The 23,066-nt window shown below is 42.6% G+C and overlaps 1 protein-coding gene across 3 annotated transcripts in view; it reads left to right on the plus strand.

The window, feature by feature from the left end:
- itga9 (integrin, alpha 9) overlaps positions 1 to 23,066 on the plus strand; it is a 127,769-nt gene that overhangs the window by 89,424 nt on the left and 15,279 nt on the right. For all 3 annotated transcript variants that reach the window (XM_061959430.1, XM_061959449.2, XM_061959440.1), the window contains 9 exons: positions 556 to 703; positions 11,816 to 11,902; positions 11,998 to 12,077; positions 16,919 to 17,002; positions 17,356 to 17,464; positions 17,541 to 17,648; positions 21,453 to 21,578; positions 21,680 to 21,799; positions 21,877 to 21,972. In XM_061959430.1, the coding sequence (XP_061815414.1) occupies positions 556 to 703; positions 11,816 to 11,902; positions 11,998 to 12,077; positions 16,919 to 17,002; positions 17,356 to 17,464; positions 17,541 to 17,648; positions 21,453 to 21,578; positions 21,680 to 21,799; positions 21,877 to 21,972 (958 nt within the window). The remainder of the gene's footprint in view (positions 1 to 555; positions 704 to 11,815; positions 11,903 to 11,997; positions 12,078 to 16,918; positions 17,003 to 17,355; positions 17,465 to 17,540; positions 17,649 to 21,452; positions 21,579 to 21,679; positions 21,800 to 21,876; positions 21,973 to 23,066) is intronic.

Here is a 23,066-nt window from a genome sequence, read left to right on the forward strand (position 1 = left end):
CACATGCAAAGGTAGACTGCATGATTCCATTAATGAAAAAAAGATTGCAGACAGACACATTTGTCAATGCCATGTTTTTTTTTTTACCCTGTACCAAAACATAATCCATGATTATGTTTTTCTACACCACTCACCCGGCAACTATAGGGGAATTGGCAGTTAATTGAATAGCCGCCTTAATTAGTAATATCCAACACAGGAGTTGTATTAAAATGTATATATTATGCCAACAGAGATGTATTAATCCAATTATGTGTTTATTATTATGAGCTGTTATCATCCTGCAACAACACCAACAATACAACTACAATATTAATATAGAATAATTAATGAATTGAACCTGCTTTATTTTTCTGACATTGTCAATTACGTTGGGCATTATTATAACAACATTTTTGATAGCTCTCACTTTGGATCTCATTAGAATGTGCAGGTGTTCCTTTTGTAGAAGTGTTTATTTAAAAACTAATTCTCCTTTCCGTCTGACATAGCACAGATTCGTTAGAACAATTGTTTATACACTGAGATACATTGTTTACATTCTATTCCCATCAGGGCCCATAGCAAGCCCCATTTGGCCCTCGGAGGAGTAAGGAACGTCTCGTTGAACCTTACCATCGCTAACGCCGGTGACGACGCTTACGACACCAACATCTATCTCAACTTCTCCCGAGAGGTTTTCTATATCAATTTCTGGCAGAAGGTTAGTCCCACACCTGTCAGTTGTACATATCACTCTGTGTCCCTCTTCCATTTTACTCAAAGGTTAACAGACAGTAGCTAACAAAAGACAGACAGAGAGGAATTACACGTGCAGCCAATTTTGTTGTCCCAATATTTTTCTGTAGTCACAAAGCAATAGACTACAGTGGAACCTCGATTTACAAACTAAAATGGTTCCTGAATATGGTTCCCAAACCAAGAAGTTTGTATAGTGAAGCAGATGTCCCCATAAAAAACTATGTAAACATGAATATCTACAAAAGTCCCTATTTTATAAAAACAAGGCTCCAGCACCCCCCGCGACCCCGAAAGGGACAAGCGGTAGAAAATGGATGGATGGATGGATGGAGATACACACTTTGAAGACACTATCGTGTATGAATACATATATATATATGTATATATATATATATATATATATATATATATATATATATATATATATATATATATATATATATATATATATATATATATATATATATATATATAGTGTGAAGCGACTGGGATGGGAATCAGCACCTCCAAATCCGAGTCCATGGTTCTCGCCCGGAAGGGTGGAGTGCCATCTCCGGGTTGAGATCTTGCCCCAAGTGGAGAAGTTCAAGTACCTCGGAGTCTTGTTCACGAGTGAGGGAAGAGTGGATCGTGAGATCGACAGGCGGATCGGTGCGGCGTCTTCAGTAATGCGGACGCTGTATCGATCCGTTGTGGTGAAGAAGGAGCTGAGCCAGAAGGCAAAGCTCTCGATTTACCGGTCGATCTACGTTCCCATCCTCACCTATGGTCATGAGCTTTGGGTCATGACCGAAAGGACAAGATCACGGGTACAAGCGGCCGAAATGGGTTTCCTCCGCCGGGTGGCGGGGCTCTCCCTTAGAGATAGGGTGAGAAGCTCTGTCATCCGGGAGGAGCTCAAAGTAAAGCCGCTGCGCCTCCACATCGAGAGGAGCCAGATGAGGTGGTTTGGGCATCTGGTCAAGATGCCACCCGAACGCCTCCCTCGGGAGGTGTTTCGGGCACGTCCGACCGGTAGGAGGCCACGGGGAAGACCCAGGACACGTTGGGAAGACTATGTCTCCCGGCTACAGAGGTAGTAAATGGATGGATGGATACACACATATATATATATATATATATATATATATATATATATATATATATATATATATATATATATATACAGCGGTAGTAAATGGATGGATGGATACACATATATATATATATATATATATATATATATATATATATATATATGTATATGTATATGTATATATATATATATATATATATATATGTATATATATATATATATATATATATATATATATATATATATATATTAAATAATTTATCCACACGAGCAACGGCTTTTCAACCAGGTTTCGCACTTTCTCTTGGTCCTTGCGAAGATATATAACCTCTTTTGGCCAAGTCACCAACCGTATAAACATTCTTTTTACATAATGATTGCAATTGTGGACTCGTTTCTTCCCTATTTGCGAGCCTATCCGTGCGCTATTATAGCTGCTGCCGTGTACTCCTCACAAATATGTAAACAGGATGTGATGTAGGGGCAGTGATGAAGTGATATCATTGAAATGGAAGCCCCCATAATGCTTCCAGCCACACACAAAATGAATGTATAAATGAATGAAGCGTTCCTATGCCAAGACATGGTTCGCACATTGGTTCAATCTAAAGGTTTGTTGACTGAAAAGGTCGTAAATAGAGGCGTTTATAAATCCAGGTTCCACTGTATATCATGAATGCAGGCATGTCATCAAATATTGATTACAGCTATTCTTCATTGTGGAAAATCCTTGTGATGTCACCTATAAAATAAAAGCAACCCACTTCCATCTCCTGTGAAAGCTGGAGGAAAGATTGTCTTAAACGTAAATGGATTTCACAGTGGCGTTCTCTGCCCCCGCTCACGTCAGTTTGAAAAGGCAGCCAGAAGGTCTGAGTGAGAGAACCCATCACTTTGCTTTTTAGAAGCTTGATGGGACGACATCCCGTCGGAAGAACCACGACAAGTGATGAATGAGATCTTCCCTGTGAACTTCCTAGCACTATAACATCAAATAACTTCCTCCAATAAATGTGAAACTAAATTCAAATAGAATCTGAGCTACGGGGGAATATCTGAAAAGCAGATCTGGAGCGCCAAAGTTAATTTAATATCCCCCTGCTGACGTCGTTTATCAGGTTGCCAGCACTGGCCTCGAGAACCGGATTGCCAGGGTGGCCTGCTGCACAAAGAGAGCAGGAAGCCAACAATATGATGACGTGACAAACAATCTGAAGAGCAGATTTAATGCGCTGGGAGACATTTCTAATGACTACCAGAGAAGACCAAGGTGATGACATATCCCTTTTTTGCAAAGTGGAGGCCAACTCAGTTTCCCCAGAGGATTATACCCCAGTAAACCCAGCGTGAACTTGTCCGCCCCTCAGAATTAAGAGTGAGGGACTAGCTGGCTGTTGTTCTTGCAACGAAAGCTGTCAGAAAGCTGTGAAAGCCCAATTGCTTGGAGGAGTTCTGCGAAGACTCCTGTGGGGCTGCAGATGCTTCAGCTGTAGCTTTTCTAGTATGTAAATAAGAGAATATTATTTCGTATTTATCTCAACTGAAATGTGTTTTCAAATCCTTTCTATGCACTTTTTGAATATGGTTGTCTCCTTCAATAATGTGGTAGAAGCAAAACTGTTTAATTAAACTAAAACTAAATAAAACTACTCATCCTTTAAAGACTCTTAACAAATGTTTAATTTGTAAGTAAGTTCCATTTCTGCTTCTTTGGCTATGATTACACGTTTCCTTTTTGCATTTTTGTGTTGGCATCTCTCATAACACCAACAAAGCCAAAGAAAAGGAAAACCTACTTGTGCTGTTAATCATTCACATACTCGATGAGCTGAAGTCACACCTAAATATTACCATGTATTAATTTTTGAATAAAAATAGATCATTATACAAAGGTGACTAATGCTAATTTCTACATAGTTATTCGTTAATAGAGGGCTTAAATCTATGCTCTCTGTCTGTGCCTAATATTATTTATGTCTAATCCAAAGAGACGATGAAATGCATAGTTGGACAGCGATGCTATCCTATTTAGACGCAGCTTCCATGCACCATTTTAAGAACACACATGCAATCATTTCTGCAGTGTCACATCCCTTCATGAATCTGACACAGAGTAAATAACTTGATAAATACCAGTAACTTAAAAACACACACATTGCCGAACATGGCCATTTATGGCTAAAAATTATTAAATAGATAAAAGAAAACACTACAACATATTGTACTACTAATTTAGAAACAGAGGAACAAAGTAAAGCTAAATGTACAGTATGGATCCTATCTCCCAAGCTGCACAGTTGTGCAGATTCTGGCTGTGCGTCAATCTGCCCATCGACTGAACGCCTTCATCTAAAATAGCGTTTCTTTACTGTAGGGCTGGGGCCCATTGTTGGGCCGCGAGCGCTCCCTACTGGGCCCCCAAAAAATGTTTCTCAGCTGTGGTACCGTATGGCCCGCAGAAATTTTGACTAAAGTGGTGAAGCTATTTTCATTTACGCTTTGAATTTATTGACAGTTTAGTTAAGAAAAATATTTATTATAAATGTAGTTGATTCATTTTAGAACTACATAATTTTGATTGACATCACTAAATTGACCCTAGTGTGTGAATGTATGTTTTTCTGTCTGTGTTGGCCCTGCGACGAGTTGGCGACTTGTCCAGGGTGTACTACTGCCTTCCGCCCGAGTGCAGCTGGCATAGGCTCCAGCCCACCCCCATCCCGGGAGGGACAAGAAAAGAGATGGATAATTGTATGTAAATGTTCATCAGTCCTTCATCAGACCTGCTCAGTGTCCGCCCTGAGACTGGAAGGTCGTGAGTTCAAACCCTGGCCGAGTCATACCAAAGACTATATAAATGGGACCCGTTGCCTCCCTGCTTGGCACTCAGCCAAGCTCAAGGGTTCAAATTGGGGGTTGAATTACAAAAAATGATTCCCAAGTGTGGCTACCGCTACTGCTCACTGCTCCCCTCACCTACCAGGGGGTTAACATGGGGATGGGTCAAATGCAGAGGATCATTTCACCACACCTAGTGTGTGTGTGACTATTGTTGGGACTTTAACTTTATTCATAATTTTTTCTTATGCCGCATATACGTACCATCCCAACAGGCACAAGACATTGATACAATGTTGATTATAGATATGCATACAACTGACTTTGAAACAACGTTGCAAAACAGTTTGTAACAACGTTGCAAAACAGTTTGTAACAACGTTGATGTCCGACGTTGGATCCAAGTTGTTGGTTGGGAAATGACCGAATTTCAAAGGTCAAATCAACGTCACAACCTGACTTTGAATAAATGTAGTCAAAAAGCATGTTGTTTCAACGTGATGTTTGAGTTGCTCAACGTCAGGACCTAATTCAACAAGTTCTCAACGTTGTTTTAATGTCTTGTGCCTGTTGGGATAAAATTGAATAGTAAGATTACTAATTCAGTGTTAATATTTGAGTGGGCTCCGGGCCTCTCTGTAGTGAAAAAGTTGGGCCCAGACATCAAAAAGGTTAAGAACCCCTGACCTAAGACCCACGCTCTGGGTGGAGCAACCCTAAAATTTGGGCGTTCCCTGTCAAATCTGCCCTTTCTAGTATTCTACTGACCTAAGTACCTACTTTTGAAGCTGTAATAAGTCCAGCGCCTCTGGAAGATGAAACTTTATATTGCACTTGAATTTTTGATCCAGTTCTATGTCAAACATAATAATATAGCAAAAGAGACTTCCAGAAAGCTATTCAACATATTCTGATCGCCTCAATCGAGACACCTGGAAATATCCATTGAGATGAGAACGCTACTCTGAATTACAACCTTTTACCTGGCTGTGGCTCTGTTAGAGTGGGAGAGAAGGAGGGAGCGACAAGTGGGTAAGCTGGACATCCTCGGCTAATGGACATTCAATGCATACGTTTTCAGCTGAACTACAGTATGCACATATTTAACAGAACATAGTAAATACCAGAGGTGGGACCAAGTCATTGTTTTGCAAGTCACAAGTAAGTCTCAAGTCTTTGCCCTCAAGTCCGAGTCAAGTCCCGAGTCAAGACAGGCAAGCCCCGAGTCAAGTCCAAAGTCAAGACTGGAAAGTCTCAAGTCAAGTCCTAAGTCCTGCATTTTGAGTTTCGAGTCCTTTCAAGTTCTTTTAACCACAGACTAATATATTAACACAGATTGTGTATGCTTTTCAAACGCTGTATTTATTTATTAAAACAAGTGCATTTTAAATTGCAGGAAAGAAAATTGTGCTGACGTTGCACTTTATAATAGCACTATTAACCAGTCATTTTAAACATTAACTCATTCCTTTACAGAACAAACACATTGAAAAATAAAGTTCAAATGTACTTATTTGTACAAAAGTGTTAACATTGAAAAAACATGACATATACGTGAACATAACAAAAAAGTTGTACTTTTTATATGTCAGGGCCCTATGCTGCATTGCATTTGCAAAAGACCAAATTAGCCAAGAGTCTGTCAGTCATTTGTGCACGATGGGGGCGTAGTATGATGCCACCATGGCTGAAAACTCGCTCCACTGGAGCACTGGAGGCAGGCACTGCCAAGACTCTCATGGCCACTCGGAACAGTGAAGGAAGAGTCTTCATGTTCAATGCCCAGAACAAAAGGGGGAGAGAGAGGTAACTCCGCCCACTTCTGATGACATCATTGAACAAGATTTTTTTTTTCCATCTTCTAAGTCTTTCTGTCAGCCAATACCAAATGACTTTCATTGTAAGATAAGACATTATCAGGACATTTTTATTAAGTGTAAGTCTAGTCAGTCACATTCTGATTTTCAGACTCCACCTCCAGTGACTTTGGTTCCGCCCCCAGTGACTATTGCTCCGCCCACTGCACATATTTTTTCCCCCTGTGCTCCCACCCAATCTCAAGTGGGGGATGATAATAGTCAATTTGGACAATTTGAAGAATATACCCCCCTCCATACCTCCCCCCACCCACCCTTGAAGACGGTTCCAAACCGCAAAGAGCGCGTCTGGTATCCGCGTCTTGAGGGGGGGGCTAGTACTGGGAACTGTGCTAGTGCGGTGGCACAACTTCGGCGTGCTAAGCCGCAACCTCCTGCACGGCCACCGCCACCAGTCTTTCGGCGTGCTAAGCCGCAACCCCCTGCACGGCCACCGCCACCAGTCTTTCGACGTGCTAAGCCGCAACCCCCTGCACGGCCACCGCTACCAGTTTTTCGGCGTGCTAAGCCGCAACCCCCTGCACGGCCAACGCCACCAGTCTTTTGGCGTGCTAAGCCGCAACCCCCTGCACGGCCACCGCCACCAGTCTTTCGGAGTGCTAAACCGCAACCTCCTGCAAGGCCACCGCCACCAGTCTTCCGGCGTGCTAAACCGCAACCTCCTGCACGGCCACCGCCACCAGTCCTTCGTCCTGCTAAGCCACAACCGCCAGCTAGGCCACCTCCAGCTGCACCTCGGCTAGCACCTGTTCCTGCACCTCGGCTGACACACCAAGCTTCGTCTCCAGTACCTCCACCACGCCAAGCTCCACCATGCCAAGTTCCTCGGCTGGTTCCCACACCAGCGCCGGCTCCAAGGCTGGTTCCCACACCAGCGCCGGCTCCAAGGCTGGTTCCCACACCAGCGCCGGCTCCAAGGCTGGTTCTCACACCAGCGCCGGCTCCAAGGCTGGTTCTCACACCAGCGCCGGCTCCAAGGCTGGTTCTCACACCAGCACCGACTCCAAGACCAACCCCTGTCCCGGCTCCACGGCTGGTTCCCACACCAGCGCCGGCTCCACGGCTGGTACCCACACCAGCGCCGGCTCCACGGCTGGTACCCACACCAGCGCCGGCTCCACGGCTGGTACCCACACCAGCGCCGGCTCCACGGCTGGTACCCACACCAGCGCCGGCTCCACGGCTGGTACCAGAACCTGCACCTGCTCCACGGCTGGTACCAGAACCTGCACCTGCTTCCACGGCGACGACGTCTCCTCCTGCCTCCACGGCGACGTCGGCTCCTCCTGCCTCCACGGCGATGTCGGCTCCTCCTGCCTCCACGGCGACGTCGGCTCCTCCTGTTTCCACGGCGACGTCTGCTCTCTCCTCGTCTTCGTCTCAGCGACCTCGAGTGGTCTGGCTGCGCAAGCGGCGCTCTCGGAGGTTTGTTTATGGACGCCAGTGGCGCAAACAGCAGCGACACCCGAGACGTAGTCGTAGAACTCTCCGGCTGCTGAACTTCTGGCGCCACTCACGCCCACCTTCTCGGCAGCCACAAATGTGGCCTTTCCGTGGTCGCCCGCCTCGCCTGCGGCAGCGGCGTTCCACTCGCCGCCGCCACCTGACTCTTCCCCGGTGGATTCGGGGACACGTGGCCTGGCGACCCACCACCAAATCCTCCCTCCACCCTCCCTTGACTCTCGAACTATTTCTTGTTTTTTGGGTTCTAGTTTTATTTAGTGTCAAGGGACATCTGGAATCTGTCCTTTAAGGGGGGTGGGTACTGTTACGATCCGCTTCCCGGATCAGAGTTTGTTTATGTTTGTGTCACGTGTTTTCAGCACCTTGAGTTTAGTTTGTTTCTGTTGCCATGACGGCAGATTGTGCGCACCTGCCTCTGGTTAGTGTTCGGGACGCGCACCTGTTGCCCGGGCGCTAATCAGAGGGCTATTTAGTCTTTGCTCTGGCCTCACTCTGTCTGGCTTCGTAGTTTGTTCTCACACAACTGATGACGACGATTATTTACTGTTTCTTAGCTACTAGTTCTCACGCTAGGCTCTTTTGGTTTGCTAGCTCCCACGCTAGCCCTTTTGTTTATTCATCATATTATTTATATTTAAAATAAATCATTTTTCCTACCTGCAAGCTGTGTCCGAAGCCGTCTGCATCCTTGGGAGAACCACACCCGCATCACTATGCGACCCAGTCGTCACAGTAGATCTAATTTGATTGGCTGTTGTACTGAGACCACACCAGCTGACACACGCAACGCTGATAGACAAGTACACAATGAAAAATACGGAGCGCTCCCGAATAACTTTTTCATCTTTGGGTTTTGGGGAACGTAGCAAGTCATGTCAAGTCATGTCAATTCAAAAGGCTCAAGTCCAAGTGAAGTCACAAGTCATTGATGTTAAAGTCTAAGTCGAGTTGCAAGTCTTTTTACATTTTGTCAAGTCGAGTCTAAAGTCATCAAATTCATGACTCGAGTCTGACTCGAGTCCAAGTCATGTGACTCGAGTCCACACCTCTGGTAAATACACACTGTAGTTTCTATCAGACAAAAAGGATGATAAGGTGATCATCAACAATTGCTTTATTTAACAATGATCACCAATAATGTAACAAGAATAATAACAGAAAAAATTATCAAGTGATTTGATTTATCGATTGACCCTTAAACTGTCAACTATCACACAAACAGCTGTCCATGCACGCCCCCCCTGAAACATCACAGTTTCACAAACAGTTGTGGGCTCCTAAGCAGAATTCTTAACGTCACACACAACTTCAGGGTGGCTAGCCGACATAACAAGTGCAACAAAGTCGCATTTCGGGAGCTACATGCAGGCAACCAGGATTAAGACGCTGTTGTAGCGTGCGTACACGATGACAAGCACAGCCTGGATGAACAAAGTCTTCCAAATGCCTTCACAATAATGCCCCACAGAGCCAAAAAAAGGTGTCAAGGTAAATCCGCCTCCACGAAAAACGGGAGAATAAGACCCTAAGTGAGTACAGTACACTGCTCACATGTCATTATTACAGGATATATTTTTCAAAGACAGTCCTGTAGAAATTAAAATTGGATATACTTTAGGGTCGTTAGTGTACAGCTTGAAAAATACTTGTTGTCTAAATTGCTGACAACACAAGCGAGTGGACCTTACAGTTTCCAAATTGAATAACAATACCATTTTGACTGCTTTCCAAGCGATACACTGACTACTATAAGTTGTATCAACGTGTCATTTCTATAAAGATATAATAGAATGGCCGCAAGGAGGAAAATCTATTCCCAAGTGGGCCGTAATGGTAAAATCATGGCATGATAACTTAAAAATAAAGACAACTCCAGGTTGTTTTCTTTGTTTTACTTTAGCCAAAAATAGAACAAGCACATTATGAAAACGTACAAATCACAAATAAACAAAACACTTCAAGTTTGTTGAAAATTCTGAGGAAATCGGTGCAGCTTCAAAAACACAATGAGCTGAGACTTCGTCTCAGTGTATCGACAAAGCCAGGATTAAACTTTAAGTCACAGTCTTTCTGGGATTGAACAAAAAACACAACATGTAAACTCTTCTAGGTATCAAATACCTCCTTTTGTCATGTCCACGTATCAATCCAGTGCTAATTCAACAAACCGTAAGAAACAGAGGTAAAAACTATTCAAAAGGGTTAAGTTCACTTTTCTTGTGTTTGACAGAGTTACATTTTGGGGCAACGAGGGTGCCAAATGACGATGTGTTCGAAGCAGAAGACATAAAACGGCAGGTTTTAAGTTTCATGTGGGTCAAGGATGAGGAGCCACAGTCACCCTTTGCTGTGTACCTCTTGCTTGGCCCCAGTATAGCCGTTTGCTTGCCTAACAGAATTGCAATTGTGACATCCAGTGGACAGATTTAGAACTGCAGTTTCTTTCGTTAAAAAAAAAAGCAGCTAATTTGTATACTTGGCAAACTCATCACGCGGGCCGGAAAAAAACTGTTCACGGGCCTGATCCGGCCCGCGGGTCACCCCCTGCCGTATACTGTACAAACTGTACATCCATCTGTGTATTGTCATTAGAAGTTTAGGATGACACTAAAGAGGCGTAAACCACACAGCATTTGTGATTGTGTGTGTGTGTGAGTGTGTGTGTGTGTGTGTGTGTGTGTGTGTGTGTGTGTGTGTGTGTGTGTGTGTGTGTGTGTGTGTGTGTGTGTGTGTGTGTTATCATGGCAGACCAAAGTAAGCAAGCGACAGAAAGCGAAGAAGTGTTGAACAAACAGACCGTGGTCGTTGTTTTCCCCAAGGAGGCACCTCACGCCACATGTCTGTGCACTGTTCTCGCTCAAGCGCTGCCAGGTGGACGATTGGTAAACAGGACGCATTCCCCACCGTGCACTCTTCACTGCCCCACGGGATGGGCGGTGTTTGCACACAGGAATACAGGAAATAGAGGAAATTCCATCATTGCCCCCCAACTACCAGCCGCCCCCCAGGCCCAGTCCACTTTGGGCCATGAAAAAAGGGAAGCGCCGCTCGTTTTAATTGAGTCAATGAACAGGAGGCGCATAGCCACACCCTGCTGAAACAGCAGAACCAGAGGAGGGAATGACATAGAAGATGGATGTTTACTTGTTAAATATGTCACCACTATTCTCTCTCTTGCAGCATTGTTGGAAGCATGCTCTACAGGCTTGTTAAAACTTGGCAGCAACCCGAGTATTTAGACATCCTCCATGGCTGACCCCCTGCAGAATGTTCCGGGGGGGCCTTGTTCAGTTGTGTCTCTCTGCCCTCGTCAGTGCTCCCACAACACAGCCTCTCAGTGAACTATTGCTGAAAGAATCTGTACTCCTCGCAGGGTCGGGTTTGAATGTTTACACAGTGCAGCCGGTGGAGCTCCATATTGTTTAGACAAGCTTCCAAACACACGGCCTGGAGATCGGCCAACTTACCCACCCGTTAAGATTTGTGCGTGTGCGCCGTCACTGCTTTGTACAATATAGAACTTTACATAGGCAGGTATTCAACTCCTAATCAATCACTCAAGAGCCGTGAACTCAACCCCAATCAAACACTTTTGGGATTAGCTTCTTCTGAGATTGAGAGCCAGGAGGCGGTGTCTCAACTCTGTCACACCTTCCAAAGTCTTTGTCCACCTGAACACTTATCACAATTGATTATTGTCGTCACAGTCGGCGCTTTGTCTGCTGTGTCTTCCTTCCTCTTTGCGACTCCCATGTCACAGACCGCGTCTCCTGTCCGTCTGTCTCCCCTAAACTTACGCGCGCTATCTGTCTTTTTGCAGGAAGAGAAGGGTATTTCCTGTGAACTCGTCGACTTGGATTTCCTCAAGTGCAGCGTGGGATTTCCCTTCATGAGAGCGCAGACCAAGGTATGGCTCCAAGCAAGCCAATATTGTATTTTTACCCCCGCTGTGCACAGTAAAAAAAATAAGAAAACTAATTTCTGCTAATTTCTCTTCCCAAGTATCATTTTGCAGTCCTTTTTGACACAACTCAACTCTCTGGGGAAAATGACACACTGCAGTTTTTGGTGCAAGCCAAGAGGTATGTTGGGTGGGAAAAAGGCCTTGGCAGACGTTTCATTAGGTGCACATAGACCACGGTTGTCCAAACGTTGTGTTTTTTTAAATATGCTACTGGCTAATCAAAAAAGAAACATGCAGGCCCCATATTATGGCTCCTGGATCAGACTTTGAACACCCCTGATGTATGTACCGTATTTTTCGGAGTATAAGTCGCACCAGAGTATAAGTCGCACCTGCCGAAAATGCATAATAAAGAAGGAAAAAACATATATAAGTCGCACTGGAGTATAAGTCGCATTTTTGAGGGAAATTTATTTGATAAAACCCAACACCAAGAATAGACATTTGAAAGGCAATTTAAAATAAATAAAGAATAGTGAACAACAGGCTGAATAAGTGTACGTTATCTATTTATTAATCTATTTGTTAATCTATTTATTTATTTATATATATTTATATATATTTATTTATTTTATATATATATTATTTATATATATATATTTATTTATATAAGCACCTTATTGCTTTTTTATCCTGCACTACCATGAGCTTATGTAACGAAATTTTGTTCTTATCTGTGCTGTAAAGTTCAAATTTGAATGACAATAAAAAGGAAGTCTAAGTCTAAGTTATATGACGCATAAATAACCAACTGAGAATGTGCCTGGTATGTTAACGTAACATATTATGGTTAGAGTCATTCAAATAACTATAACATATAGAACATGCTATACGTTTACCAAACAATCTGTCACTCCTGATCGCTAAATCCGATGAAATCTTACGTGAATGAGCTAAATAATATTATTTGATATTTTACGGTAATGTGTTAATAATTTCACACATAAGTCGCTCCTGAGTATAAGTCGCACCCCCAAACTATGAAAAAAACTGCGACTTATAGTCCGAAAAATACGGTAATGTAATCCAATACAAGAGCTGTATCAACGTTGCCTTTACAAAGATAATAATGTGAAGTTTAGATTTGTGTCATTAATAAGGAGGCATGCATCACACTGAAAGGCATTTTCTAATACTATATCTTACAACATGAGTGGATCTTAATATGAGAAACATCTTTCATTATGATTGTTCTGATCATGAGATCGGAGAGTGTGCCGATATTTACCATTTTTAACTGATCGGCTATCAGCTGATGAGCTGTCGAGCCAAATCGATCTTCACCGCAGCTGTGTCCCTGGCTCAAGACTGTACTCATGTGAATAAATCCTTCAAAAGGGATGCACGCTCAGGGAGACACAATTGCATTTACGGATTCCTTGTTGCACACATGCAGGAGGTACTGTACGTGAATTTCAGAGAGTGCGTGAACGAACACGTCCTCTATGCGTAGTGTGAAGGTGCTAAGATCATCACCACCATGGCGGAAAATAAACAAAGTTTCTTCCACGTAACATTATCACTGGAGGACAAGAGGAAAAGGAATAGCTAAGCATGCTAGACACACACCGAGCAGGACGACACAATAGGTTAACCGATAAAGCTTCAATGTAAAGTAGGCGTGATCGATCCAGATGTCTATACTATCCATACCTAGCATAGAATCAGTATATAAACGATACTAAAGTTATCAGATTTATATTTTTATTTTCGTTGTTCGTATTATTACAAAAATCTTTTTTGGCGTTTTCGTTATTGTTTACAAAGTCAGGGAGTAAGTCTCTGGATACAGGAAGGTTTCAAGGGCAAAACCCAAATGATTTAAATGAGAGCCACTCGTAGTTTGTGTTTTGTTTAGTTACTGTGCAAGGCAAGGCAATTTTATTTATAGAGCACAATTCGTACACAAGGCAATTCAAAGTGTTTTACAGATAAATAAAAAAAAGGGAAAAAATAAAGTTTTAAAATCATAATTCAAATTAAAATCAGAAAATAAAATCTTCATTAAAAGAATCATAATTGATTAAAATCCATCAAATAGTGTAGTTAAAATACTTTCAGTTGTCATACGCACAATTAAATAAAAGTGTTTGCATCCTGGATTTGAACATTGCCAACGTTGAGGCTTGTCTCACATCTTCAGGTAGACTATTCCAGATTTTAGGAGCATAAAAATGAAACACAGTTTCACCATGTTTGGTCCTGACTGTGGGCACCAGCAGGAGACCACTCCTTGAGATGGTTCATATGGTTCTAACATGTCAGAGATGTACTTTGGCACAAGACCATAGCACGTACACGTACATGTACACGAGGAGAGCTGTTTTAAAGACAATTCTCTGAGCAACAGGAAGCCAGTGCAGTGACCTAAGCACTGGACTAATATGGTCGCATTTCCTGGTTCTAGTCAGGACTCGAGCAGCAGCATTCTGGATGTACTGCAACTGCTTTACAGCTCGTTTAGAGAGCCCAGTGAGAAGGCCAATGCAGTTGTCTAACCTGCTGGAGACAAAGGCATGGATTAGTCTTTTTAAGTCTGATGTTGGCAGTAATTTTCAGGTGGTAAAAAGCTGCTAATGTTATTGACTTAGTGTGGCTGTTAAAGTTCAAGTCTGAGTCCGTTATTACCCTTAGATTTCTAACCTGGTTATTAGGTTTCATGGAGAGGGTCTAGCCACTTTGTTTTTATTTTTTTTACTTTGACTTTATTTTTCAAACAGGGACTGTACATATTGATGAACACACAAGTGTAAATCTGCAAGATTGTAGCTAGTGGCTAATTTCGTCCCTGCTATAATTAATGCCAAATGTAAAAGAAGAGGACTGCATCAAACAACAGGATAACAAGGCTACAGTATATACAGCAATAAAACAATAATATTAGAAAGTCCACTAGGACTAAAAAAAATGAAACAATAAACCAAATTACTAATGACAGACCAGCAATTAATGACCATAGAAAGTCAGATTTAAGTATAAGAGTACTTAAGTAATAAAGTGCTTGATTGTTAAGATATACAAGAAGAGAAAATAAATTGTCTGTTAAAAAATGCTGATTCACAGGTTTGTAAAGTGCTGGTGTAGATTGCTCATTGCCCTAATTCAATTATTTTACACACATTGACACGTGTGTGCAAGTATTATTGCACAGGTTAGCATACATAGTTGTGATTATGTATGCCTATTTCACAACATAGCATACATTTTAATTTTCCTGAGGGAACTTGCCTGAAGGAATCAATAAAATACTATCTGTCTATCTATCTACAGTATCTATCAAAGTGTATGTAAGCAGACAAAGTCTCAAGACCTGGTTTATCACCAGCAACTCCCCACCCAAAAAACACAATTAAAAATACACTTATCACTCACATCAGTTACATGTGATAATATATTTCAAGATTCATTATGAGTGCAGTTTAGATTTTGAAGTAACCACAGTTCAGGTGCGTAATGAAAGAAGTAAGAGTTTGTACGTTTCATATGTTACTTGGTATTGTGTTCGATAAGTGTGACGAGCGAAAAGAAAACTGATTGCCCAAAAGTATTTTTTCTGAATGGGACCGGACAGTCAACCCTAGATCCCGATCTTGTCAATTGATTTAAGTTTGTCTTTATAAATTATTTTAGTGGAGATGGATCTAGTCTAGAATGAATAATCTATGGTCCGGGATGATATTTGATTAGTATTAGAATGCGCCCGGAGCCCACGGCTGCTTGTTGCTGTTTTGCATGCTGCAATACTCCATCAGTGTTGGCGCTAGGAATTTTCTAAATGGGATCCCAGGGACCACATCAAGTCATAAAAATGGGGTCTCACAATAAATTTTTGGGGTCCCACTTTTTTTATAACCGTTTTGAAAACAAATGATAAATGTATGCATTATCCTGTTATATTTGTGAAGTGAAGTGAATTATATTTATATAGCGCTTTTCTCTAGTGACTCAAAGTGCTTTACATAGTGAAATCCAATATCTAAGTTACATTTAAACCAGTGTGGGTGGCACTGGGAGCAGGTGGGTAAAGTGTCTTGCCCAAGGACACAACAGCAGTGACTAGAATGGCGGAAGCGGGGATCGAACCTGCAACCCTCCAGTTGCTGGCACGGCCGCTCTACCAACCGAGCTATACCGCCCCAATTTCCTATTCTATATTGTGTTTTGGAAAAAGGTTGTCATAAATGTAATGTTATACAAAAGAAAACACATTTTAATGCATATGTAAATGTATTCAGTTATTAACATTCATTCACTTTCATATTTCCTTCATGGATCTAAACTGTACCGCTGCCGGTATTTTTTTCTACTCTATTTTTATATTGTTATTGTAATATTTTCAGAATGTGTTTGTTCTATTTTTGGCCAAAGTAAGACAAAGAAAACAATCTGAAGTTGTCTTTATTTTTTAGTTTTAATGCCATGATTTTAATAGTCCGGCCCGCGTGTGCACAGATTTTCCTCCATGCGGCCCCTGAGCTGAAATGAGTTTGACACCCCGGGTCGAAGACCTTTAGAACTTGCTTGTCTGCAATTTCGACAGTTTTGAATGTGGACTCGCTTGCCGATGCCCATTTTATTAATAAAATATACAGTATATATATGTATGTCAAATTCAGTGCCAAAAATGTAATACATCATCGGATTTAAAACAATACTGCAAATTCTACATTTAATAAGGTACACTTCATAAGAAAAAATTTTGTTGTGTTTACTTTAGTTACTTTTCATTTCCAGTTCTTTAATCTATAGTCAAAGTATCAGATCAGAACTCAGATCGGCTCTCAGGCCAAAAAAGTCGATTTGGGATCGTAGGCCAAAATTATTGATTGAGATATCTCTAATCATGGTCCAATGAAGTTCTACACATCTCGAAACTGCAAATTACATTTGATTGTCCTGAATGTTTTGTCTTTTGGGTATAATTAGAATTGGTTTGAAATAGTTATTTATTTGTTGCAGTGCCAACCCTGAGCACAAACTCTCTGACAACACTTTGGACATCTCCATCCCTCTTGTTCATGAGACAGACACAACTATTACTGGGTAAGACATTTAAAGACACACACACACACACACACATTCTAGTGTACAAACAAACGTTGCCTAGAAGAGCCATTGAGTGCCCGTCTGCTGGGTCTCAGAAGAGTCATCCCACTGGAGGAGCACATCAACATGAAAGGCATATCCGGGAATGTTTTATCACGGAGCGAAAGGGAGAGAGATGTTAAACAGTCCAAATCCGCCAGAACTTTGACATCTGATAAGCTGCTGTGTCTGTTGTCTGTGAGGGGAAGGGAGGCGTCGGAGCACATCTGGCTCTTATCTCAACTACTACAAGGATGCTCACATAGGGCTAATACCACTCTAAATCACCAACTTTAACATTACTTCTGCAGCATGGTGACACCTAGCTCCTTTGTGTATGGAAACTCCATTGACTCGTCGCGCTTCATCCAGATAGAAGACATGGAGTGCGACTTTCAGCCTCTCAATCTCACTTTCCAGGTAAGGCGGGCAGTGTCGACACACACATTCAGTTGTCGGTATTTATTATATTATTTTCTTTACATGTGTGTTCCAGGTGATAAACAACGGGCCCAGCCGGCTGCCAGGCTCCACTGTGGACATCAGGATCCCCAACCGACTTGCTGGCAACGGAGCGGACATGTTCCACGTGGTTGAGACGCAGGTGGATAGCGACATTTACAGACCAAACGATTGTTCATTTGTTTATTCAGTCACATTTTTAGTTCTTTAGCGCAACGGCTTCCGACGGGGGACGTTGTGTGAGGGGCAGAGACTCTGGTGTTGACGTTGCTACCGAAGCCAGCCAAGCATTTTGTTTCACAACATTTTGCGTTTAGATATAGAAACACAATATTCCCAGTGGGTTTGGCTATTTTCTTAACCCTTGAGGTGGCCCTTTCATTGAGGTAGCTCATGGGGGAGCTCAAGCTGTTAATTGTGTTTACTATGAATGGGCGGACGGGGTTGACTATATCCCACCCTCCTTGAGCCCATCTGGAATCACTTTTAAGGGATCAGGCAGTTTGCACGGAATGGGAAAGGGACACCTGTGGAGCAGCTACTACTGCGCCACACCATGCCCAGCTTGGGAGCACATATCAAAAAGCTGTGAAGTGCACCAGACAGTATTTGATGTTTGATGTCATATATTCCTGCTTATTCATTTGTTTGGATGATGACACACATGTTCCGAGCTCCCGCCTCATATGTTCTTGGTTTACTCTACAAAATCCTTCAATCCTGCTTATTTGACGTATAAATACTGTTTTCCTGGGAGAGGGAGAATCCACCAGGTTTAGGGCCGATGAATCATCAGAGCAGCAGTGGCAGGATAAAGCCATGAAGTAAAAGTGTGCGGTCGGACATACTGGGTGGCAACAGGAAGTTTAAAAAATGGGCATCCATGTGTTCATTGATGCGTCAATATTAGCCCGACATCTCACATGACAAAGTGAAAATCTTAATTAGATTAAATATCTCCACGACCCCAAAAGGGACAAGCGATAGAAAATGGATGGATGGATGGATATTCAATCAAAGTCAAAAGTGTTCTTTTTATTTGTTTACAAAAAATAAGTTTTTTTCAGCTGGCACTTACCGGTATTTCATATCAAACTTTATTTATACAACACTTTTCATGCACAGGCAAACACAAAGTGCTATACAAAACATAATAACAAAATAACAATAATAGAAGAAGAGAAGAAAACATACACACACACAATCAAGTGCACACACACACACACACACACACACACACACAGCACTATTGACAATAAAAAAGCAAAAACAAAACATGGCATGACACTGAGGATTTGAGGAAAAACACCACCTTTGAGGTGTCCACACTGGATAATAACTACAATTAATGGCATTTAAAAAAAAATATATATATATATATCGTGTGTGTGACAATCATTGGTACTTTAACTTTTTAACTTAATATATACATACACACAATATGAAACATATGATAATATATGTAAAAATGTTAATATAAATGATATAGATAACTAAATTAATAAGTTAATAAAAACATAACATTGAGATAATAATAGTAGAAATATTAATGATGCAGCTGACCACAAAAAAGGGACAAGCGGTAGAAAATGGATGGATGGATGGAAGATAGAAAACAACAATATACAAATTAAAACAGATGATTAGTAAAAAGCCTGATAAAAAGGTGTTTCTTTGGCCTTTTTTTTTTTTCCCCACTTTTACAACCTGTTTTTTTAGTCTGTCTTCAAGATGTTCTATTCTGAAGGCATTCCCAGATTGCAAATGAGACCACACCTCACTCTCTCCAAAATTATCATATTGTATCTTTTTAAAATGTACACTGTTAATTATAATAATATCTATAGATATCTTAATTTTTTTTCCAGACATGGTCAAAAACATACTTAACAAACATTATATACAGGTGAAACTCAAAAATATTACAATGTCGTACAAAGGTTTGTTTATACCAGCAATTAGACTTACAAGGTGAAACTAGTATATGACATAGGCTCATAGCATGCAAGATATTTCAAGACTTCTTTTGATAATATTTTGATGATTATGGCTTATAGTTCTCGGATTCAGGAGGAACAGTGTGGTTTTCGTCCTGGTCGTGGAACTGGGGACCAGCTCTATACTCTCGGCAGGGTCCTTGAGGGTGCATGGGAGTTTGCCCAACCAGTCTACATGTGCTTTGTGGACTTGGAGAAGGCATTCGACCGTGTACCCCGGGAAGTCCTGTGGGGAGTGCTCAGAGAGTATGGGGTAACGGACAGTCTTATTGTGGCGGTCCACTCCCTGTATAATCAGTGTCAGAGCTTGGTCCGCATTGCCGGCAGTAAGTCGGACCCGTTTCCAGTGAGGGTTGGACTCCGCCAAGGCTGACCTTTGTCACCGATTCTGTTCATAACCTTTATGGACAGAATTTCTAGGCGCAGTCAGGGCGTTGAGGGTATCTGGTTTGGTGGCTGCAGGATTAGGTCTCTGCTTTTTGCAGATGATGTGGTCCTGATGGCTTCATCTGGCCAAGATCTGCAGCTCTCACTGGATCGGTTCGCAGCCGAGTGTGAAGCAACTGGGATGGGAATCAGCACCTCCAAGTCCGAGTCCATGGTTATTGCCCAGAAAAGGGTGGAGTGCCATCTCCGGGTTGGGGAGGAGATCTTGCCCCAAGTGGAGGAGTTCAAGAGTCTTGTTCACGAGTGAGGGAAGAGTGGATCGTGAGATTGACAGGCGGATCGGTGCGGCGTCTTCAGTAATGTGGACGCTGTATCGATCCGTTGTGGTGAAGAAGGAGCTGAGCTGGAAGGCAAAGCTCTTGATTTACCGGTCGATCTACGTTCCCATCCTCACCTATGGTCATGAGCTTTGGGTCATGACCGAAAGGACAAGATCACGGGTACAAGCGGCCGAAGATAGTTTCCTCCGCCGGGTGGCGGGGCTCTCCCTTAGAGATAGGGTGAGAAGTTCTGTCATCCGGGAGGAGCTCAAAGTAAAACCGCTGCTCCTCCACATCGAGAGGAGCCAGATGAGGTGGTTCGGGCATCTGGTCAGGATGCCACCCAAAAAAATGCTTGGAACATCTTGATTAATGTTCAGATATTATTTAAGTGTTGAACATATGCAGATGCATGCAGTACATTTGCATTCCAAAATTGAAAGTAGTAGTAAATATGGCCACAAAAAATTATTTGGCTGACCACATAAAATGACATAGCAGGCCACTTAAAGAATGTGGCAGGCCAGCTTTAATGATGTGGCAGGCCACCTATTTGAGATGGCAGAGCACCTTAAACGCCATATCGTTTAATATGGCCTGCCACATTAATTGATGTGACAGGCAACATTAATTGATGAGACAGGCTCAATCTGACCCCCGGGCCTTGAGTTTGACACCTTTGACCTATAGATTCACCCAATCACATCATTAGGTACACCTGCACACTCTCCAATCGATTCAAAGAGTGCATATAAAAACTTAGTTTTAGCAGCACTTTTGTCACTGCATTCGCACGTCAGTGTTGTATGCATGCCAAGATTACATGAAAATAATACTTTAGAATATGTCAGAATCTGGTACATTGATTAAAATTGCTTGAAATGTCTGACCCCTGACCGGGACTGATTTCCACCTCCGAAGCTTCAGGTCAGACTGAGGAGAGGGTAAAGGGGAAGTATTCCCTCGAGGGGAGGATGCTGAGCTGTAAACCAGCCACTTCTAAATCGCTCCATATGAGAAATCAGTTAGGGAGGGGTGCAGCTTTTTCTTTGGGAGAACTTCCACCAGGAATAAAAATTAAGCTGGATCATTTTAGGTCATAGAAGCCTTTGTCTCTATTTTTTAGTTGCGTTAAATCAACAATTTGTGCACTTTTACGCATCAATGCCACCTCTCTTATCAATTTCGCATGATGTTAATTGTAAAATCCATAACTCTTTCTCCGTTCCCGGCTTGTCTCAGGTGGCAGACGGCCGAGGAAACTGCACCCCACACAGGAACCCGACACCCTGCTCCATCCCGCAGGACCGAGAGAGCATCTTCCACTCCATATTCGCCTTCTTTACCAAAACAGGCCGCAAAGTCTTGGTAACTATGCACGGAGCTGACGTTGCTCTTGTGACACCCAATCAATAATCAGAGTGACGAGGTGTGCTAATAATTCTTCTCGCACGCTTTCTCTCACCCAGGACTGTGACAGGCCGGGGAGAGCGTGCATGACCATCTCCTGCAGCTTAGGTCCGCAGCTCAAAGAAGAAGCTCTGAGTATAGACACTAAACTTCTGCTCAATACGGAAATACTGAAAAGGGTGCGTGACCACAGCAAGAGTGTGTCCAAGTGCGTGATGTTTTGACCTCCTGACGTAATCCAATCACAATTCTACAGGACTCTTCCTCTGTGATTCAGTTAGTGGCACGGGGCCACGTACAAGTGAATGACAGGACTGTGGAGGTGCCAAAAGGCCTGCCAGAAGACATCTCTGTGAGTACTTCTTGGGCCTGATCTACTAAGAGTGTGCAAACCATAAAATTGTGTGTAGTGTTAGTCGGTGTGTTGCGTGTGATCTACTAAGACTGTGTGTACAATTGACGACAACAAGTGCAAAAGTGATGCAAACCGCCATATTTAGATGAGGTTTTTGCTTATACTATCAGCATGATCTGCTAATGGAAACACTCATTTATCTCCACATTCATGTTATCATGCTCTCCAACCTGTGTGCAATGTTATTGAAGTAGCAGCACACATGAATAATTTATGCCATCTATAGACAACAGGTTGGTTTAATCAACCCCTTAAATCACCTAGCAGCTATACAATTATAAAATTATATTGCTGAATAGATATGTCCGATATTTTTATTTCTGACAGTTCAAATATGCTGACACAGACACTTAAGGACAAAAGATTCATGATGTGTCCATCTGACGTAGAAGTGTGATCCCCTTCCTTTTCACATTCTTGTGTGTAACTGTGCCAGTTTGCATGCAGATTTCAGACGCGCTAAATAAGGACGTAGAATAGCGCCGGCAGAATAGTTTTAGTCTTTAGTCGGCCCCAAGGTTCAATCTTGGGGCCGACTTTATTTAACATTTATATGCTCCCACTAGGACAAATCATGCAAAATAATAACATTGACCATCATTGCTATGCCGATGACACCCAAATCTATGTAGCGCTATCACCAAATGACTATCGCCCCATAGGGCAGCACGGTGGCAGAGGGGTTAGTGCATCTGCCTCACAATACGAAGGTCCTGAGTAGTCTTGGGTTCAATCCCAGGCTCGGGATCTTTCTGTGTGGAGTTTGCATGTTCTCCCCGTGACTGCGTGGGTTCCCTCCGGGTACTCCGGCTTCCTCCCACCTCCAAAGACATGCACCTGGGGATAAGTTGATTGGAAACACTAAATTGGCCCTAGTGTGTGGATGTGAGTGTGAATGTTGTCTGTCTATCTGTGTTGGCCCTGCGATGAGGTGGCGACTTGTCCAGGGTGTACCCCGCCTTCCGCCCGATTGTAGCTGAGATAGGCTCCAGCGCCCCCGCGACCCCAAAAGGGAATAAGCGGTAGAAAAT

The sequence above is a fragment of the Nerophis lumbriciformis genome, linkage group LG02 (assembly GCF_033978685.3).
Source record: "Nerophis lumbriciformis linkage group LG02, RoL_Nlum_v2.1, whole genome shotgun sequence".
Lineage (NCBI taxonomy): Eukaryota > Metazoa > Chordata > Actinopteri > Syngnathiformes > Syngnathidae > Nerophis > Nerophis lumbriciformis.